This window comes from Oncorhynchus gorbuscha, linkage group LG01 (genome assembly GCF_021184085.1).
Source record: "Oncorhynchus gorbuscha isolate QuinsamMale2020 ecotype Even-year linkage group LG01, OgorEven_v1.0, whole genome shotgun sequence".
Lineage (NCBI taxonomy): Eukaryota > Metazoa > Chordata > Actinopteri > Salmoniformes > Salmonidae > Oncorhynchus > Oncorhynchus gorbuscha.
This window is the reverse complement of record NC_060173.1, coordinates 44,567,816-44,589,140: the sequence shown is the minus strand read 5'-3', so window position 1 is coordinate 44,589,140 and position 21,325 is coordinate 44,567,816. Positions and strand designations below refer to the sequence as shown.

General features: G+C 41.3%; 1 protein-coding gene across 1 annotated transcript in view; it reads left to right on the top strand.

Moving 5' to 3' along the window:
* The window catches only part of LOC124038331 (protein kinase C-binding protein NELL2-like), a 103,013-nt gene that overhangs the window by 41,185 nt on the left and 40,503 nt on the right, over window positions 1–21,325 (top strand). Inside the window, exons 14-15 of the mRNA XM_046354081.1 lie at window positions 10,503–10,625; window positions 10,878–10,973. Of these exons, the coding sequence (XP_046210037.1) occupies window positions 10,503–10,625; window positions 10,878–10,973 (219 nt within the window). The remainder of the gene's footprint in view (window positions 1–10,502; window positions 10,626–10,877; window positions 10,974–21,325) is intronic.

Sequence of the window (21,325 nt, the reverse complement as noted above, 5' to 3'; positions counted from 1 at the left end):
AGTCTAAATGCAGTCGTGCATTTCCCTATAAAAGCCAATTTCATGATTAAACTGAGGCGTATTCAGGGGGGCTGATGTAATGACTTTCTGCCTACTACAGTAAAGTTATTGTCGTAATCTCTCTGAGTTATTGGACTATCAGTGTACATTCACAATCATTGCCTCAGCGCATGCTATAGAATCGTTCATATAGAGCTACTCTCCACCTCTTATTCCAATATTAAAAATATGAATTATGGCTCAATTGGACTTAATTCAAAACGTGTCCGAGGACCCATATGTGTCGAAATCAAATCAAACCGACATTTGATAACGTTAGAGAACATACACAAAAGGCACTCCGTCCTACAATAGATTCATGTTTAGATCCAGAGTAGGCTATCTCCCCCATTACTGTTGTTCAGTGATATATTTGAGATAGGGTTGTGCTCTAAGCTAGCCAGAGGGTTCTGTTCGTTATTAATGGCAATCAAACATCTGTTTCTGTTTGAACAAGGTCCATAGGTAATGGGCTATTCCCCAAGTGGCTTAGAAAATAAATATTGCACCAGCTCAACAAAACACTAAACTAACCATATATCTCCCACGTCCATTATAATAACTCATTTGGATAAAATATGAGGATCTTTCTTATTCTCCATGGATTTTTAGCAATTAATAGATTGTACACTCAGCATAAATCATGTACAAGTTGCCTAACGACACCCTTATTTCTCCATAAGTGCATGTATCTATACTAGTGTAGCTATACTAGTCCGCACATTGAGAAAGAAAATATTACAGTTACACATACAGGTATAGTGAGTAGGAAAGACGACACTTGTTTAATTTAGTTACTCTACAATTTTAACAGTAATTCTGGAATAACATTTGACTACAGTGGGATGAATCAGGGTCACACAGAGTGTTTCTTGGTAGTCTTAAACAAATCTACTTTGAAACAAAAGTATACACCTCACACACATTGTTATGGGCTTCAAAAAAAGAAGGCATCCGTACTGTCACATATAGAGTTGAAATGTATTCAGTTTTGAGCTTGAATCTGAATATTGCACTGACATAGAAACACCATATTTTCGGGTTACAAAATAAATACATGTTTATTAATTATGAAATTATGAAAAAATATGAATAACATTCCACCCATGAGGCCACTAGAGGGCGATTTGATCATTTGACTACAGGAAAGGCTAAACTGCCTACAAGGCTAAACCCAGGAGATGTTCTACAGTAACAGCATAAGGTTCTGGGTTCACATGTCCCTGGGTCTTTGGAGCCAGTGGGTTGAAGTGGACATTAAATTTACATAATACACCCTGCAGTGAAGGAGGTCACTATTTCAATTCCCAGCCGGCGACAGACTCACTCCGCAGCCACACTGACTTCATGTTCTTCTCCAAATGAAATATGTATTACCAAAGCCTCAACACAACCCCTTTCCTCCAAGTCCAATAGAACCATGAAAGAAAGGAGCATCCAACGTTCCCCTGCTCTTTGACTAGCATTTTACCCTTGATGTTGAAGGTCAAGATAGCCCTTCTCTCTTCCTCCCTCCCCAAAGTGCCTGGAGCGTGCCCCTCGCTCCTAGAGATTAGTGGCTTATCCATGAAAGGTGGCAGATTGGCTGTGTGCTGCGGCCTTTGAATGTTATTAGAGTGCTGCTGTCCTGAGTTGTGTGTGGAGGGGTGTGAGGGGTGTGTATGTGCCCCCACTCTAATCCTATGATAACCAGACCAGCTCTGGCCTCAAAGCTAGAAGAAAGGGAGGGAGGGAATGAGAAAAGGAAGGCGGAGGGGGGATGGAGGAAGGGCGGAGGTGGGGATCGGTGGGCAGCGAAGATTAGAGAGGATGACATCCACTGTGTGAAGTCAAAGGGCCTGGCAGAGGATTATGGGAAAATAGTGTGCCTTGGCCCCTGTCTCTCTTCCCTGTCCTTTCACGCTTTGTTCACAATCTATTCCATCTCAGATAGTGAATCTAATAATGAATTTGATACTCTCTCAAATATGGAAAACAAATTAACACTGTTTCAACACAGCCTTCACATTTAGACATGTTATTATGATGTGCCTGTCAAGGCCCCAGAATATCTACATTTTGCATAAAGATCAATGAGTCTCTCGCAGAGTTGTCCATGGGTTTGTAAGTATCTCGATTAACTGTTACAGTGACTGTTTTCCCACAGCCTGATGCAGTTTTAGAGACAGTGTGTCAGTCAGTTTGTTGGACAAAGGCTTAGTAGGCTCCGGCCTGGGCTGGGCTGAGGCTCTAGTCAGCCAGTCAGCCAGCCAGTGTGCTGTAGCAGCAGGAGTTGGAGAAGAGGACAGCAGCACGCTACCAAGGGATCCCTGGTGACAGCCTGTAAATAATTGATTGTTTATCTGTCTGCAGCATGAGCAGCACAAGTCAGGAAGAAAAACCTTACACAGAGACACACACACACACACCTTGTCTGCCAATCCCTCTGTCCTGACGATTCAGAGTGATGGCACGCTGCTCTACTGGGCCCGGCAGGCATAGACAGATGTGACCTTGGGCAAATCTCCTCTCTCTTTTTACTCCCCTCTTATATTACAGTTTTATATGCTGCCTGTCTCGGTGGGGACTCAGACCAGGGATGCATCCCAAATGGCTCCCTACTCCCTTTATAGTACACTCCTTTTGGACAGGGTAAATGTGCAAATAGTGTGCTATATGGGGAATAGGGTGTCATTTGGGAGCCACCACAGGCAGGTTTTAATTCAGGACATCAGCAGGTGTGATATAGTGCAACAGCAGGACCAGTCTTCCTCCACGTCCTTCACTCTGTCATATATACATCATATGCTCAAAGGAGGAGCTCATCACCATGTCACTTTCAATTTGTTTGAGCCCGATACTGTTCAGGAGATGTAATGGATGGGATGATGACGATGAAATGGATGGAGCTCAGGTCTCTCCCGTGGCACGCATTCTGACTCACATCCCATCCATCCTTCTCACATACAAGACGTTCAAGTTTGAGGGTCCTGCATTTGTTGGGTTAGCTGTATAGTACAATTGTAGAAGTCTGTCGCATATGGAAACATTTAGATGAAAGGTGAGGACACAACAGTTAACCTGGCACAAGACTGAATTCAAACATTACACTTGATTTTATGTGCATTTTACATTTGCTGTATTTTTCACTGCGTTTGTTGAAAGCAAAATATGAAAATACTCTGGCTACTTTCAGTAATACGATAAGACTGTTCCTGGAGAATGTGGGGTAGGTGCAACATAGGGACTGGACTGTACGTTATTTATAATGAGGGTTACCTGGAGAAAATCGGACCTTTGAAATGAAAATGAATGGCCATCCCTTCAGTAAAATGTATTTTTACCAGAACCTCCCTGAACGCTTGAAGGAAAACAAGTGACCCTCCCCTATACCTGAAATAATAATTAAAACATAGTGGATAGAAGAGAACGTGCCCACCGTTTACCCTCCTAGCACAGACCAGAGTCTTAGATATACGGTTTTAAAAACAGCTCTTCATTTTGTCAGCATTACATGGCAAAGTAAACAGAAGGTTGTGGATTCGCAGACCACCCTGTCCACGGTAAGGGTGAAAAGATCTCCATTATCTATCATCTTATTTGCAGCCTGAGAAAAAAAATAGCCTTTTATGAACGCATTTCATCAAATTCTACGTAATTATCATAACTGGAGACAAGTAGAATGTTTTTTAATACCACAAAAGCACGTTTTAACTTCTATACGGGCTATTGTTGTCTTAAACAAATCTACCTTGAAACAAAAGTATACACCTTAACACACATGGTTATGGGCAGAAAAAGACACCTGTACCATGTCAGATATAGAGTTGAAATGTATAATATTTTGAGTTTGCATCCCAATATTATACTTTATAGGCTACCTGGCTACTTTGTTTACTTAGCAGCCAGATATCGGGTAGGCCTACACTGAGTGTACAAAACATTAGGAACGCCTTTCTAATATTGAGTTGCACACCCTTTGGCCCTCATAACAGCCTCAATTGGTCAGGGCATGGACCCTACAAGGTGTCAAGTGTTCCACAGGGATGCTGGCCCATGTTGACTCCATTGCTTCCCACAGTTGTGTCAAGTTTGCTGGATGTCTGTTGGGTGGTTGACCATTCTCGACACACACGGAAAACTGTTGAGCGTGAAAAACCCAGCAGCGTTGCAGTTCATGACACACATTCCTCCTTAGGCGACCTGACTTGCTCCTGACTGATTGAGAGTTAAGTATGTTGTTTAAAAGCCTTTGAAAGTATTGAACGTCAGTTGATAGTGACCCGAATCACATGTTACTTCTCAAGCAAAGTAAAAAAATGTGTCTCCTCAGCTATAGAAGGTTGTAGCGCAGCCTCTGAATGGCAGAGACAAACAAAAGAAATCGGACTGTCACGTCTAATCAAGGTGGGTGGAATCAGGCGCAGAGAGCAAATAGCGATAATACGTTTATTCTCCGGTGAACAAAATAAACACGGTCAACCCAAAGGGTGAAATTATCCAAAACAGGATAACAGTCTAACCGGAGAATAATAAATACAAAAACACCGACAGACGAAACGAATGACAAAATAGACAATCCCGCACAAAACAAGGGCGGGACAACCTACATTATATACAGACACTAATTAACTAAACAACACACAGGTGAAAACAATCAGACAAAACCAACAGATCCACGAAAAGGGATCGGTAGTGGCTAGTAGGACGGTGACGACGACCGCCGAGCACCGCCTGAACGGGCAGGAGAGCCAACCTCGGCGGAAGTCGTGACACAGACTCAATGTGCGTCGGACTCACGTCTTTCCTCTGCGTTATACGGGTTGTTTCTAGCGTTGCAGACTAAAGCGTCGTCATAGATCGCTTCATATAAACCAGGTTCATTACATTTTTTCTAACTTGTAAGCTAACAAGGGGTAGCCTACGCTTTTAGACATTTTCTTTCACAAAAGCCACAATACCCTCGCATACCCCTTCAATTTGAGCCCTGGTTTTAACTTAACACACCAAGCCCTTCACTGACACGGGAAGTATTTAAGGAGTGCATGGTGACTGAAATAATTGACTGATAAAATCTATGGGTAGCAGACTGATTTTGTCTGTCAAGCAGGTCAGCCCACCTCTTATTTCTTGAGTAGGAAGAAATAGACTCCAGTACAAAGTGCTCTTGTTGTTAGTAGCCTAAAGTCAAATTATGAATTTATAAATGAATTAGGCCTTATCAAATTAGCCTACTTTCAGCACCTATGTGCTGTCCATCTCCATGGCTGCCACTTCATAGCTATGTAAATTACTTGAATATAGCTTATTGTGAGGTCAATAACTCTGATAAAGAGCTTCATTGTGGGTACCGAAACATTGTTTTTATTCAACTCTATTATAGCACTAGCAGGCTTACCGCACGTCCTCATCTTCGGGCGCTCCCTCTCTAACGTAATATATTTCTTCTTTGGGGTGGAAGCCTTTTGTGCTGCCTAAAGAAGCAAGCCAAAGAGTTTATTTACATCAGCAAGAGCAGGGCTTATGATTGGGATAGCCAGCCTATCCATTGCAGTGTAATGTAGTGTAGTGTAGTTTTATATACACCATCCCAACAGCGCAAAATCTCAAAGGAATGACATTTTTGTAAAAATATAACTTTGTCCTGTGCTTCTCCCTGTGCATGCTCTTCGTATAGCCCAGGTCTATAGTATAGGCTATGGATCATTTGATTGAGATCATACTAGACACACTTGATTGTTGCGCGCCCATTGGAGCATCAGGGGTGAGGGGCAGCATCAGGCACACATGAAGATATAATGAGCAACTAATTCTCAAACACTGAGCAATATGACATTTAATCAATTACAAATTACATGACCCTCCCCTAGACAAAATAAAATAATACCCTCTCCATGACTGAAATTGAAAAAGCATGACCCTCTCCATTTTCCTCCGGATAACAATTATGTACATTTCAACCACTCCCTAAAATTAAAAAAATGACAAGAGTTTGAGTGAGAGGACTAACTGGTGTCTCCAAGTGGCCACACACCTCTCCAAAGTGTGCACAGTTCCTAAGTAATTTCAATGCACTGTTATGACTTAAAGAAGAGTCTTCAACTAAGTTACGTTCCCCAATAAGAAAACCAAAAATGTCACTCAAACAGAAGGGTGAACTAACAAAGAGTCACTGACAACAGGCTAAACGAAACAGGTGGGGTTTTAGGAGGGGCTCTGAAAGACAGTAATTGGGGTGTCCACTGAAAGTTGCATAGCAACAACAACTGGGACCTAAAAGACACCCACCATGGGCACCCATCAAATTTGCCCCTAAGAGCCAAACAAAAGAAAAACCCATACCAAACTTAGAGACAGGAAGCAAACTAAAAAAGTTCAGGAAAACAAAAACAGGGACCATTAGACAAAGGAATGCTTTTCTAGCAATCAACTAGGGAGCTAAAAGACTCTCCACATCTTTCAAGACAACTGGAACACTGGGCCAGCCACTCTTAAATATCACCTGGGCCAGAACAGGTGATGTAAACTTCTGACCCACTGGAATTGTGATACGGTGAATTATAAGTGAAATATTCTGTCTGTAAACAATTGTTGGAAACATTACTTGTGTCATGCACAAAGTAGATGTCCTAACCAACTTGCCAAAATAATAGTTTGTCAACAAGAAATTTGTGGAGTGGTTGAAAAACCTAAGTGCATGTAAACTTCCGACTTCAGCCGTATATAGGGGTACGAGTGTAAAGGGCTGCAAAATATATGCATACTGTTCTTTATTCTCATGGTTTAGTAAGATTCGTGAGAGCTAGTCCGTGCGTGAGCACAGGAGAGAGAGCTGAATGTGATGTTTTAGTCCCCTGCCAGGCTTAGGATGGCCCAGAAATCCACTAACACAAGTGGAAAGAGGACAAAGTGTTACCCAGAGATAAGCAATGCAATGTTATGTCCCATAGGTTTTCCTCTAGTATTACTGATAGATTTGATCAACTATTTCTGGTTTTGTCATTTCACACTGCAGAGCAGACTCAATCAGGATTAGAACATTCTCTCTGCCAAAAGGAGATGGATAGTTGGATAACTAATGCCAGGTTTGCGTCCTTTGGGACCTAACTTTTTTGTGTCGTTCTAGAGACTGAGTCATCTAAGTTTAGTTTTGTTCATGGAATAATGGTTCACATTAAGTTTCCAGTAGTTTTTGGAAAGTCACAATGCCAAAAAGTTTAGTAACCAACTGCCTTAAGTAGTATACAGTAAGCAAATACTTATCACGAAGAAGCAATTATAAAACCTCTGCAAAGCTCCACACAGAATAGATGTATTCCTGTGCCCGTGGTATAAAAATCTCACTGTGTGTTCATGGTCAGTTCGAGGGCATGCAGCAGAAATTGCTCGTTCAACTTTGCAATGTGAGGGAGGATAGATAGATTCCCGAGATAGGTTTGCGTGGGTGGGAGTCAGATACAGGTTTGTCTGCCTCTGTCTCCTGCTGTTAACATGTGATTGGTCTCTGGATAGAGGGGAAGTGTGAAGTTTTTGTTTTTGTCTCCAAGGTGCTGTTAAGGTGTGATTGGCCTCTGCAAAATGTGACCGACCACCTCGTTTCAATCTTATGTAGCCACATATGAAATGGTGTTTTTAACATTGAATAAAAGTAGTGAATCAGAGCTAGAAAATTGTATATCATACACTGCAATTGAGGAACAATGGGAAAGTAATTATACTTTGAAAGTTGATCAACTTGTAACCCCACTTTTGAGAAAATGGCCCTTGAATGTTTGGTACACCTACTGGAAAGCTCTTCTTTGTCAACACCCATTCAGCATTGTTCACACCATCTTAACCTGTTGCGTCGAGCAATCCCGTATCCGGGAGCATAATTATAGCCTCAAGCTCATTACCATAACGCAACGTTAACTATTCATGAAAATCGCAAATTAAATTAAATAAATATATTGGCTCACAAGCTTAGCCTTTTGTTAACAACACTGTCACCTCAGATTTTCAAAATATGCTTTTCAACCATAGCTACACAAGCATTTGTGTAAGAGTATTGATAGCTAGCATAGCATTAAGCCTAGCATTCAGCAGGCAGCATTTTCACAAAAACAAGAAAAGCATTCAAATAAAATAATTTACCTTTGAAGAACTTTGGATGTTTTCAATGAGGAGACTCTCAGTTAGATAGCAAATGTTCAGTTTTTCCAAAAATATTATTTGTGTAGGAGAAATCCCTCTGTTTTGTTCATCACGTTTGGCTAAGAAAAAACCCCGAAAATTCAGTCATTACAACACCAAACCTTTTTCCAAATTAACTCCATAATATCGACAGAAACATGGCAAACGTTGTTTAGAATCAATCCTCAAGGTGTTTTCATATATCTATTGGATGATAAGTCATTCGTGGCAGTTTGGTTTCTCCTCTGAACCACATAAAAAATTAAATACACGCAGCTGGAGATTGCGCAATAATTGCAACGGAGGACACCAAGTGGGGCACCTGGTAAATGTAGTCTCTTATGGTCAATCTTCCAATGATATGCCTACCAATACGTCACAATGCTGCAGACACCTTGGGGAAACGACAGAAAGTGTAGGCTCATTCACAGCCATATAAGGAGACATTGGAACAAAGCGCATTCAAAATCTGGGGCATTTCGTGTTTGAAATTTCATCTTGGTTTCGCCTGTAGCATCAGTTCTGTGGCACTCACAGATAATATCTGTCAATTATATGCATAGTCGAGCATCTTTTCGTGACAAAATATCTTGTTTAAAACGGGAACGTTTTTTATCCAAAAATTAAAAGAGCGCCCCCTATATCGAAGAAGTTAAGCCTTAGCCCTACCCATCTTTTTGGATTCACAGGTGAGGCTATGTGGTAAACACACGCTATATCAAATAAAATCTAAGTTTATTTGTCACATGAACAGGATACAGAAATTGTAAGCAGTACAGTGAAGTGGTTACTTATATATTAGCAATATCAAAAACAGAAAGTGTCCAGATAAAATATTTTATCATTATTAGATGACACTTACCAGACACACTTGTCTCTATTGATGGGTCATGTGAAGGAAATGCTATAACCACCCCCCAGCCACATCAAGTAAGTGGATGGGTCACTAATGTCCAGACATGTACACATGTTCATGAAATATAATAGATGACTGTAATCACCCCCAGACACACATGGCTATAATTTGCTGGATAATGTAATAATTCGGCCGAAGTGGAGTCTTTTGTTTAGACATGTCGCTAGCTAGCTAAACAATGAACCGTTATAATCCCAACTCATACTACTACCAATACAAACATTTTCATAGCTGTAGTATGAATCTGCAGGTAGCTAAAGCTAACAAACTAGGGTCAATGTTAGCTAGCTAACATTAGGCTATAACTAGCAAGGCAAATAGGTTTCTAATTTGAATAATATTACACAGATCATACACGTAATTTTAGCTAGCGAGCCAGCAAGCTAATGTTTGCTAACTAACTAACAGTATGCTTTAACTTGCAATAAAAATGACTTTCTGTCAAAATTAAAAGCTTATGTCTGAAAATGTAGCTAGACTCTTACCCATATACATGGATGAATGCTTCATGGCAGACTGGCACCATTTAACTCTGTTTGTTTCTAGATACATCTTGTTTGGCCAGCATTGTGTCAAGTCACTCCAGTTCACACTGACCGTGGCGTGTTCAGAAAGTAACTGATCTGTCGAAAGAGCCTGCTAAATTCAGGGCATCAATGTTGTTGGGAAAATTAGCTAAACTTTTGTAGTTCTCGATGTCTAACGTTATGTCTTTCAAAAACGTCACGGTAGAAAGGACTGTCAACACATACTGAACAGCTCACATTACAGACAGAAACATGGAACATGGAAGACCAATCCAAACTCATCTCCAGATGGGCATGTCCAGCCCATCCATTATCTCAGCCAATCATTGCTAGCGGGAAGGTTCCTGTCTTTTCCTGTGGCTAAACCAACTAGCCTCGTAATTTAACAATTTGAATCGTTTTTATGGATGGAATAAATGTTTGTTATTAAGGCACATGAATGTTCACATGTTCCAGAAGGCATTTATGCCAAAACTGATTTTTATAAAAGAATACATGTTTACGTTCAAATGCCGCTTCTGTGAAGTAGTGACGTGCAACATACACCTAGTTTTCTGAAACGAGTCATATAAAGAAGGCCAGGTGAAGTTTAGTTTTGGTCTTAAAGGTTCTGCTAAGGTGTGATTCACCTTTCTAGGGGGTTTTGTTTTGGTCTCAAATGTGCTGTTAAGGTGTGATTGGCCTCTGTAAAATAGAGGGCCAGGTAAGGTTTTGTTTTGGTCTTAAAGGTGCTGTTATGGTGTTATTGACTTGTGTAAGGTGACGCTTAGTTTGGCTCAGGTGCTGTTACGGTGTGATTGACCTGTGTAAGGTGAAGTTTTGTTTTGGTCTTAAAGGTGCTGTTCTGTCTGTTTGTTTTTCTGTTGCAGAGCATGATGAGTGTGTGAGTGGACTACACAGCTGCGACCAGAATGCCCTCTGTTTCAACAAGGTGGGAGGGCACAGTTGCTCCTGTAAGCCAGGATACACTGGTAACGGCACCGTCTGCAAAGGTAAGCTCCACTGACCAGAACCACACACAGACAGATAAAGTACAGATAGTCTCTTGTAGACCATTATTTTATCTCTCTCAATTACATTAATCATTACTAAGAAAAATGTTTAAGAACTGTAATGATATATTAAATCACATTAGTAAATGAACTCATCAACTGTATCCAAATACATACTACAGTCCTAATTAAAATTGTAATCTATCTTAGTTAATATTGAATAATGGCTGTGTGATACCTGTGGTCCTCTAGCGATGTGCGATGGCCTGTGCCAGAATGGAGGAACCTGCATCTCCCCAAACAACTGCATCTGCCAGCAAGGCTTCACAGGGAAGAAGTGTGAGACAGGTAAGACTTCCTCTGTCTAGTCTGCAGTCCTCTAATTAAAACACTGCATCAAGACTACACAGAATATAAAGTAGGAGGGAAGAGGTGAGCTGTGGAGTTCTTCAGATAGATATGATTTGTATTTGAAGAAGGAATGACTCAAGATGAGACGTTGTTTGCTAAAAAAATCTTAAGATGATACTTTCAGTGTTATCATCACTTTGGTGTCAGAATTGATTTAGTTCTCTCAATAGAACAGCCTGAGCTCGGATCCTCAGAGCCCATGATGTCATCTGCATGCTTGTTTAAAAATACTTATTGTAGCAACTTGCAATTGTCTTGTGTTCTATTGGATGGCATTTGACTGAGACATCAAATGAGACTGATTTCCATTGTAAGTGTTGGCCCTTACTGACCGTCTTTACACGCTCACTGTAAAAATGACACGTGATACACTTTAAAAAGCAAAGGTTGCTGGAGTATCCTTTAAGGGACAACCCTTACCTTAAATTGAGGAGATCTTTACATTTTTCAGTCCTTTCAAATTAAAATACAAATATTTCAGTTGGGCAGTTAGGTTCCTGCAAGAACCACCACCAATTTAGGAGGTTCCTCGATGAACCCCACCTCCTATTGGGTTCTTGGAAAAACCCTTTTGGGGGCAATTTTCAGTGCCAAATACCCTAAGGTCCTTTGAAGAACTTTGATGATTTTAGAAGGAATCTTGTTGAACCCCTAATTATTAGAGTGTATAACTAAAGTGTTACTGAGCTATTTCCACTATTCACCAGCTGTTGTTTTCACAAAAAGCACCGTCTTCAGTTTCCCCAGAACCATTATCCATAAATACATGGCTCTTACTTTCCCCATTTCGCCTGTTCATTCTCCTTTATCCCCTATGTGGCTGGGTTCTGTTCTGTGGTGACTAATGAGCTAGTTCCTGTTCTAATGGGCCATTTGAGGATTTGAACTGCAGTTGTAGCACTATGGGAATGACTCTGTCTGCATCACACCTGATATTAATTACAATAGCACACTGACACTGATGCACTGTTCGTTATAGTGCATAATTTTATCTTTGTCTTGGCCAAGTATTATATTTGATTTATTAGGATCCCCATTAGCCGACGCCAGTAGCGACAGCTAGTCTTACTGGGGTCTGACTCATAACAAAAAATACATTACAGACAAAATACTTTACAATTCACATACATGTGACATTTAAAATCATTACCATGTAGTGTGTGTATCTATCAGTTACACATACACGTCAGTACATGCACACAATAAGTAGGTCACATGGGGGAGAGGCATTGTGCCGTGAGGTGTTGCTTTATTTGTTTTTTGAAACCAGGTTCTGTTCACTTGTGCAATATAAGATGGGAGCTCTGAATAATACTGTACGTTTCCTTGAATTTGTTCTGGATCTGGGGACTGTGAAAAGACCCCTGGTGGCATGTCTGGTGTGTGTGTCAGCGGTGTGTGTAAGTTGAGTACGCAAACAAGAATTTCCAAAACATTAATTTTCTTATAAAAACAACAAGTGACGCAACTAGTCTTTCCTCAACTATTAGCCAAGAGAGCCTGGCATGCATAGTATTAATATTAGCCCTCTGATTGCAATGAAGAGCAAGACGTGCAATTCTGTTCTGGGCCAGCTGCAACTTAATTAGGTCTTTCTTTGCAGCACTTGACTATATGACTGGACAATAATCAAGATAAGAGCCTGTAGGACTTGCTTTGTGGAGTGTGGTGTCAAAAAAGCAGAGCATCTTTATTACAGACAGACCCCCCCCCATCTTTACAACCATTGAACCTATATGATTGTTTACAATCTAAGTTAACACTAAGTAATTTAGTCTCCTCAACTTGTTCAACGGCCACACAATTTATTACCAGATTCAGCTGAGGTCTAGATCTTAGGGAATGATTTGTACCACATACAATGCTCTTAGTTTTAGAGATGTTCAGAATAATTTTATTACTGGCCATCCATTACAAAACAGACAAACTCTTTGTTAAGGATTTCAGTGACTTCATTAGCTGTGGTTGCTGATGTGTATATGGTTGATTCATCAGCATACATGGACACCCGTGCATTTTTATATGCCAGTGGCAGGTCATTGGTAAAAATAGAAAAGAGTAGAGGGCCTAGAGAGCTGCCCTGTGGTACACCACACTTTACATGTGTGACATTAGGGAAGCTTCCATTAAAGACAACCATCTGAGTTATATTAGATAGACAGCACTGAATCCACGATATGGCAGAGGTTGAAAAGCCATAACACATACATTTTCTCAAATGTACATTTTCTCATTTTCTCTTTGTCCTTCTGCCCATAATTGCATTTAAAGTACTCTAAAGTTGTTTTCCATCATTCTTTATGTCATTGACCTTGACTATATAATACAGTTTATTTTTCTGTTGGTTTAGTTCAGTCACAACATTTCTCAATTCGCAGTAAGTCGGCCAGTCAGATGTGCAGCCGGACTTATTAGCAATTTCTTTTGCCCCATCTCTTTCAAATATACGGTTTTTAAATTCCTCATCAATCTATGGGGCATTAAAACAGTTCGAACAGTCAGTTTCTTAAGATGTGCATGTTTATCAATAATTGGAAGAAGCAATTTCATAAATATTTTTAACATCTTCCACATAAGAGTCACAGCTTTTGGAACTTTGGCTTTCCTGGGAAAACAAACAAACACGTTTTTAGAAATTAAAAACAGAAACAGCACACACCTGTCTATATAAGGTCCCACAGTTGAAAGTGCATGTCAGACCAAAACCAAGCCATGAGGTCGAAGGAATTGTCCATAGAGCTCTGCGATAGGATTGTGTCGAGGCACAGATCTGGGTAAGGGTACCAAAAAATGCAGCATTGAAGTTCCCAAAGAACACAGTGGCCTCCATCATTCTTAAATGGAAGAAGTTTGGAACCAAGACTTCCTAGAGCTGGCCGCCCAGCCAAACTGAGCAATCGGGGGAAAATGGCCTTGTTCAGGGAGGTGATCAAGAACCCGATGGTCACTCTGACAGAGCTCCTCTATGGAGATGGGAGAACCTTCCAGAAGGACAACCATCTCTGCAGCACTCCACCAATCAGGCCTTTACGGTAGAGTGGCCAGACGGAAGCCTCTCCTCAGTGAAAGGCATATGACAGCCCGCTTGGAGTTAGCTAAAAGGCACCTAATTTTTTATTTTACCTTTATTTAACTAGGCAAGTCAGTTAAGAACAAATTCTTATTTTCAATGTCGACCTAGGAACAGTGGGTTAACTGCCTTGTTCAGGTGCAGAAAGACAGATTTTGTACCTTGTCAGCTCGGGGATTCTATCTTGCAACCTTTCGGTTACTAGTCCAACGCTCTAACCACTAGGCACTCCCCATCCAACCTGACAGAGCTTGAGAGGATCTGCAGAGAAGAATGGGAGAAACTCTCCAAATACATGTGTGACAAGCTTGTAGCGTCATACCCAAGAAGACTCAAGGCTGTAATCGCTGCCAATGGTGCTTCAACAAAGTACTGAGTAAAGGGTCTGAATACTTAAATAAATGTGATTTTTCAGTTTTTATTTGTAATAAATTAGCTAAATTAAAAAATATATATTTTTGCTTTGGCATTGTGGGGCATTGTGTATAGATTGATGAGTGAAAAAAAGATGATCAGTTTATAATGAGGGGTCTGAATACTTTCCAAAGGCACTGTACACAGTTACACCTCCCCATAAGCATTTCTGTCACTTCTATAGATGTTATATCCTTGTATTGCTACTGCTGTATCATCAAATGATTATCTCAGTGAGTATCATAAATCGCTAATATATGAATGTTATCTGATCTTAGCAAGTTATTGATTTCATGAACCTTATTTCTAAAGATACATACAATATGAGCTATTTTCAGCCCTTTCCTGGGTACCTTATGATAATATGCAAAATAGTAAAGTAAGAGAAAAATATATATACAGTGCCTTGCGAAAGTATTCGGCCCCCTAATTTTGCATGCCTAATTTTTCAGTTTTTGATTTGTTAAAAAAGTTTGAAATATCCAATAAATGTCGTTCCACTTCATGATTGTGTCCCACTTGTTGTTGATTCTTCACAAAAAAATACAGTTTTATATCTTTATGTTTGAAGCCTGAAATGTGGCAAAAGGTCGCAAAGTTCAAGGGGGCCGAATACTTTCGCAAGGCACTGTACATTCAGCAGTCCATTAATCAGTTGGTGTGTGTAAGTATGTGTGTGTGCTGTGGGGTTGAAGCTACGAACCCATAGGCTTGGCTCGCTCATCTCTTCAAGGCTTTTGGGAGGGATGGTGGACAATGAGCCTGTCATTGAGGATGTAGCCATGTCCCCACATGCTCAATCAGCTTTCATTGCTGGGATAAGTTGTTTCCTCTTCTGGCTCACAGCTTCAAGATAGTCCTCATTGAGGAAGATGTACATTCCTCTCAAGTTCTTGGCTCTTTCCAGAACATCTACATTGTCCTTGAACTTCAGGACCTTGACCACTATCGTCCTGGGCCTGTCTCCTGGGCCGGTGGTGGGTTTTCCAATCCTGTGTGCGCACTCCACCTCAATCACCCTGTGGTCCATCTTCAGTTTCTCCGAGATTATTTCCCTTACTTTGTCCTCAGACTCCATCCAGGTCTCATGTTGAGATTTCTCCGTCATTCTTATCATGGATTCACCATACAGAACTGATGTCCTCTCTCACGGATGTACAGATGTACCGCTATGCAAACAACTCATCCTATATCCATTGATTGTATTCTGTTTTCGTAGATATTTCCATCTGTTGTGGCTTATGTGGGAGCATCATGGGAAAGGGGCTTATACCTGATCTATACAACAGATACTTTGCTTTCAGCATGTCGTACATAGGAGAATAGCTGTCAGGACAAGACAACAGTGAAAGCTAATAGAAATCAGAGGCATGACAGTTTGAGACTCTGTTTCTCAAGCTCCCAGACAGGGCAGAAACAGAGAGCTGCTGAGCTGCAGGTATTGATTGCACATAAAGGACCTTTATGAGGCGTACCATTTTACTGCCTGTCTTAAAGCAAATTACTTTTCTCAAGGTGCTGTTCTGTCCTGTTCTGTGATGCTGAGGACGGCTGAATGGAATGCTGGAAAGCTGGCTGGTGTTAGGAGCATAATAACCATGATCTCTTATCCACCTCTGCAGTGGACCAGCTCAGATGACCATGTATCCTAGTAATGATACGGTCAGAGCTCTCAACCATTTCATTACCTTCACTAGGCTGGGCTTCGCCTTCACAATTTTTTCTCTATAGAATCTGGAACATTCTGTACTGTGGACAGGGAACAGCTGCTAAAAGGGGAAATTGTTAGATGTTCTTTTTTTGCTTAATAGAACCATTTAGAATGGAATTCTCAGAGTGTAATTAGTGACAAACAAACAGTTGTGGAGCAGAATGACTGTCAGTCTAATCACAGAATGAGGGGAAACTGTGACGATGTTGTTGAGCTTAGGCCTCTGTTTATTTTGGGCTCCTATCTTCCCAACAGTTAATCATCAACGTTGATTATAATTCAAACAGTAAAGGTTTGAGAACACAAACACACTCAAAAAGATTCCCAGAGAGGGTGCCTCAGTTGACAAGGCGTTTGTCACCACTTCTGCAGCTGTCTTTCTCTTCTATCTCCAGGGCTGTGCATTTCCCCTCCGATAGTCTTTCCCGCCTTTCCACTCTGTCTCCAGCCCCGTCAGGCTTGTGACAGCTCTTGCCCTGAGTGCCCTCAACACAGAGCTGGAGCCACCTCTGGAGGCCTCTAGCCACTGCTACTGTACTGCAGAGACCTCACCGGGCAGTCAGTCCGTGGATAGACTGGAGGAGTCAGTCCGAGTCGCCATGTGTCTCTTAACGCAGTGACGTGCTCCCAGAGAGAACTCACTCTGCTGGATAGGAGCAGTTCATACTGGAGTTCACACTGTTCCTACTCCTAATGTAAAACTCCCCAGTACTCACTCTGGGAGAGAAATAGAGGGATGGAGAGAGAGCAGAGAGAGCGAAAGAACAAAGAGGGGTAGAAACAGAGAAAGAGAGAGTGATGGAAAGAGAGAGCGTGAGGGAGAAAGGGGGAGAAACTGAGAAAGAGAGAGAGAAAGTGAGAGAGAGACTAGGGAGAGGTGGGCGCTAGGGTTAGCTCCCTTCGTCCTGCCTGGAGGGCGAGGCGAGGTCGAGTAAGGCGGTGGCTGAACATGGAAAAGCTTTCACAACGGCCCGCTCCCCCCCACCGACCCACTGTGCTGCTTTTAGTTCCCCCCTGGGACACACACTGACTCAAGAACAGTGGTAGGCTGCTGCCTATGACAGCTGAGAGAGAGAGGTCCTAAAACACAGAGTGAGTATAGACACACACATACACACACACACGGACGCCTACACACACACACACACACACACACACACACACACACACACACACACACACACACACACACACACACACACACACACACACACACACACACACACACACACACACACACACACACACACACACACACACACACACACACACACACACACACACACACACACACAAACATCTTACAGCCAAGAGCTGGAGTCCTCAGAGCCCATGATGTCATCTTTGTGTGTGTTAGTGGTGCATGGGTCAGCTGTTTGTTCACCTGCACCTTCCCATAATTTCTAATAATCCATCCTCAGCCGCCCAACTACATGTGATAAAGTGAAAATCTGAGGCCCGCACCCGACTCTCACCTGCAAATATAGAACAAATGCGCTGCAACTACAGTAAAAAATGGCAGAACGATTATTTTACAGCGGGTGTAGGATTCTTTGCCAAATAAGATGTTTCTGACATTTTGGTAGGCTGTTTGTTAGTCAACTTGCCTATTATTAGATACATGCAGCTTCTCATGTATGTTGCCCTAGAAAACAAAATAAACCCTTGCTCACCAGAATAATGTAATAAATCACTAGAATGAAATCAATGCTTCAATTTAGTTGACATCGGTAAAGTTTTCTCTGTCATCTCTGCTTCTTTCGCAGAGCAAAGACATTTAGGGACCGGTGAGAAAAAGCACAAAAAGAAATACCCCCAAAAATGATTGTACAAAATGTCCAAGTGACCGGTTGAATGGAAATTGAAAGCTGAGAAAATGACCCAACATGTCTCTGATAAGATTTAAATTCAGCTTGGTTTCATATTTGATGTGGTTGAAATACTATCACCGTTTATGATGCTGATAAAGAGAGCACCTCTGCATAACTGTGCCTTTGCATTCTCTGAAAGAAATAAGTCATATTTCTCCATTCCTGTTCCCGAGGGAAAGTGTACATTTGGTTTATCATTTTATTGCAAGAAATGCTTCATTCTGCAGGAGTTAATATTAAGGCTATGTGAGAGGTTATAGATCTAGAGTCAGTGGCCAGATTTCAGTTTCCATTTAACCCATCTGAACAGTTCCCTTGACGTGCCATAGGCCTATTTGAAGTCCCGTCTTGTGACTGTGGGATTTGTACAGCGCCTCACAATCATCACACATAACATCCTCTTTTACCACTTCACCAAATCTTTCCCAAACATGACTTTTCTGGCCCTCCCTTCTCTTTATTGGCAAATCTCCATTTCACAGCTTTTCTCTTATTGAATTCAGCTCTGACATTGTCCTTACTTTTTCAGCCCATTCCCAAAAGCATTGGCTATTCACGTGTAGGTTATTTGACAGGCATACAGTGAGGCCCTAAAGCTTAGGCTTATGCACTAAGGCCAGATATCTTTAAAAGAATGAAAGAAAAACCTCAATGTAGCCAATAGATTTTGCACAAGATTGATACATTCATGTTTTTTAATGTATAGTTTTCCCTTTATTCAACCCGCCCGCCACCCACACAATCTTTCATAACACTATACTCGACCGCCCTAGCGAATATAACCCATGCATCACTAATGTGTGTGTGTGTGTCTCTGTGGCATATCATCCCTGTACAACAAAGTGATGGCCAGTGGCACATTGCACTGACAGACAGCAACAGACTGACAACTCTGACACATCATGCATTATTCAGCATATGGCTGCTATGGGGAGGCTACTTACAGCTAGGGATGTACAGGAGTGACCATGGCATACTGGCTGGCATATTGCATAGTTGGTTGATATGCACTGTAAAACTTTTCTGTAATTTAACAATAACACACGGTAGAAATCACTGTAAAATACCTTAAATGTGTTTTACAGAATTAATGCTATAGATCACATTGCATTATGGGTAAAATAAGCATTGTAAAAATTACTCTAACATACTTTATTTCTTTACAGTAATAGTTTATGCCTACAGTAGATTAACATTTTCAGTTTAAGGCGTCAATCTCATGCTGTCAGGTAAACTCAGTCCATTTTAGTGATAAATAAAAAAATCTCCTAGATAATAAATTGTTGTAATGATTAGGCTTTGCTGTACTGCAGCTTCTGGGTGCCATAGTGAGAAAAAAAAGGATCAGATCAGTGACAGTTATGTTTGCACCATTGCTATAGAGAAAATGGCTTGTCTATAGCCCAAACAGTTCAAAAGATATGACCCATAATACAGGAGCAACATTTTTTAATTCTATGGCAACACTGTTAAAAAATCTTGTTGTTTTTACAGTGGACTATTATACAATAAAACTAACAGCAATGTACCGTATAATTCATTTCAGTAAATTGACCTAAATCGCAATGCACTCTGGGTGATTTTAGATGTAACTGGTAAATTGTACAGTAAATTTCAATGAAATGTTGGTTTAACAGAACATTACTTTAAAGAAGTACTGGATTTGAAATAGTACTGTAATTCCAACCCACAGAATACAGTACCCTACCGTATTTTTGGAGCACCAAAAACCTTTTGACCACTAGTGTTTGCATGCTATTGTTGTTTCGGGCTCATTAACATATTTTGAGGAGTGCCTTGTAAGATGCTACATTTGTTTTACCAGTGAGTGAGAGTACTGTACCAATTTAACTGGTATGTGGCGCCAACAGGAAATATGTATAGGGGACAGATTGGAGTGGAAGTGAGTATGTGCCATGTCCTTGGTCTGTTATGCCCAGTACATTTTATGTTACAGCCTTATTCTAAAATATATGTTTTATTTATTCCCTCATCAATCTACACACAATACCCCATAATGACAAAAATTCAAGATAAAAAACAGATATTACATTTAAATAAGTATTCAGACCCTTTATGTACTTTGTTGAAGCACCTTTGGCAGCAATTACAGCATTGAGTCTTCTTGAGTATTACTCTACAAGCTTGGCACACCTGTATTTGGGGAGTTTCTCCCATTCTTCTCTACAGATCCTCTCAAGCTCTGTCAGGTTGGATGGGGAGCGTCGCTGCACCGCTCTTCAGAGATGTTCGATCAGGTTCATGTCCAGGCTCTGGCTGGGCCACTCAAAGACATTCAGAGACTTTCCTCGAAGCCATTCCTGCGTTGTCTTGGCTGTGTGCTTATGGTCGTTGTCCTGTGGAAGGTGAACCTTCACCCCCATCTGAGATCCTGAGTGCTCTGGAGCAGGTTTTCATCAAGGATCTCTCTGTATTTTTCTCTGTTCATCTTTCCCTCGATCCTGACTAGTGTACCAGTCCCTGAAAAACGTCCCCACAGCATGATTCTGCCACCACCATGCTTCACCATAGGGATGGTGCCAGGTTTCCTCCGGACTTGGCATTCAGGCCAAAGAGTTCAATCTTGGTTTCATGAGATCGAAGAATCTTGTTTCTCATGGTCTGAGAGTCTTTACGTGCCAAGCGGGCCTTCATGTGCCTTTTACTGAGGAGTGGCTTCCGTCTGGCCAATCTACCATAAAGGCTTGATTGGTGGAGTGCTGCAGAGATGGTTGTCCTTTTGGAAGGTTTTCACATCTCCACAGAGGAACTCTAAAGCTCTGTCAGAGTGACCATCGGGTTCTTGGTCACCTCCCTGACCAAGAACCTTCTCCCCCAATTGCTCAGTGTGGCCGGGCGGCCAGCTCTAGTCTTGGTTTTTTCAAACTTCTTTCATTTAAGAATTATGGAGGCCACTGTGTTCTTAGGGACCTTCAATGCTGCAGACATTTTTGGCACCATTCACCAGATCTGTGCCTCAACACAATTCCTTCGACCTGGCTTGGTTTTTGCTCTGACATGCACTGTCAACTGTGTTACCTTACATAGACAGGTGTGTGCCTTTCCAAATCATGTCCAATCAATTGAATTTACCACAGGTGGACTCCAATCAAGTTGTAGAAACATCTCAAGGATGGTCAATGGAAACAGGATGCACTTGAGCTCAATTTCGAGTCTCATAGCAAAGGGTCCGGATACCTATTTAAATAAGGTATTTCTGTTT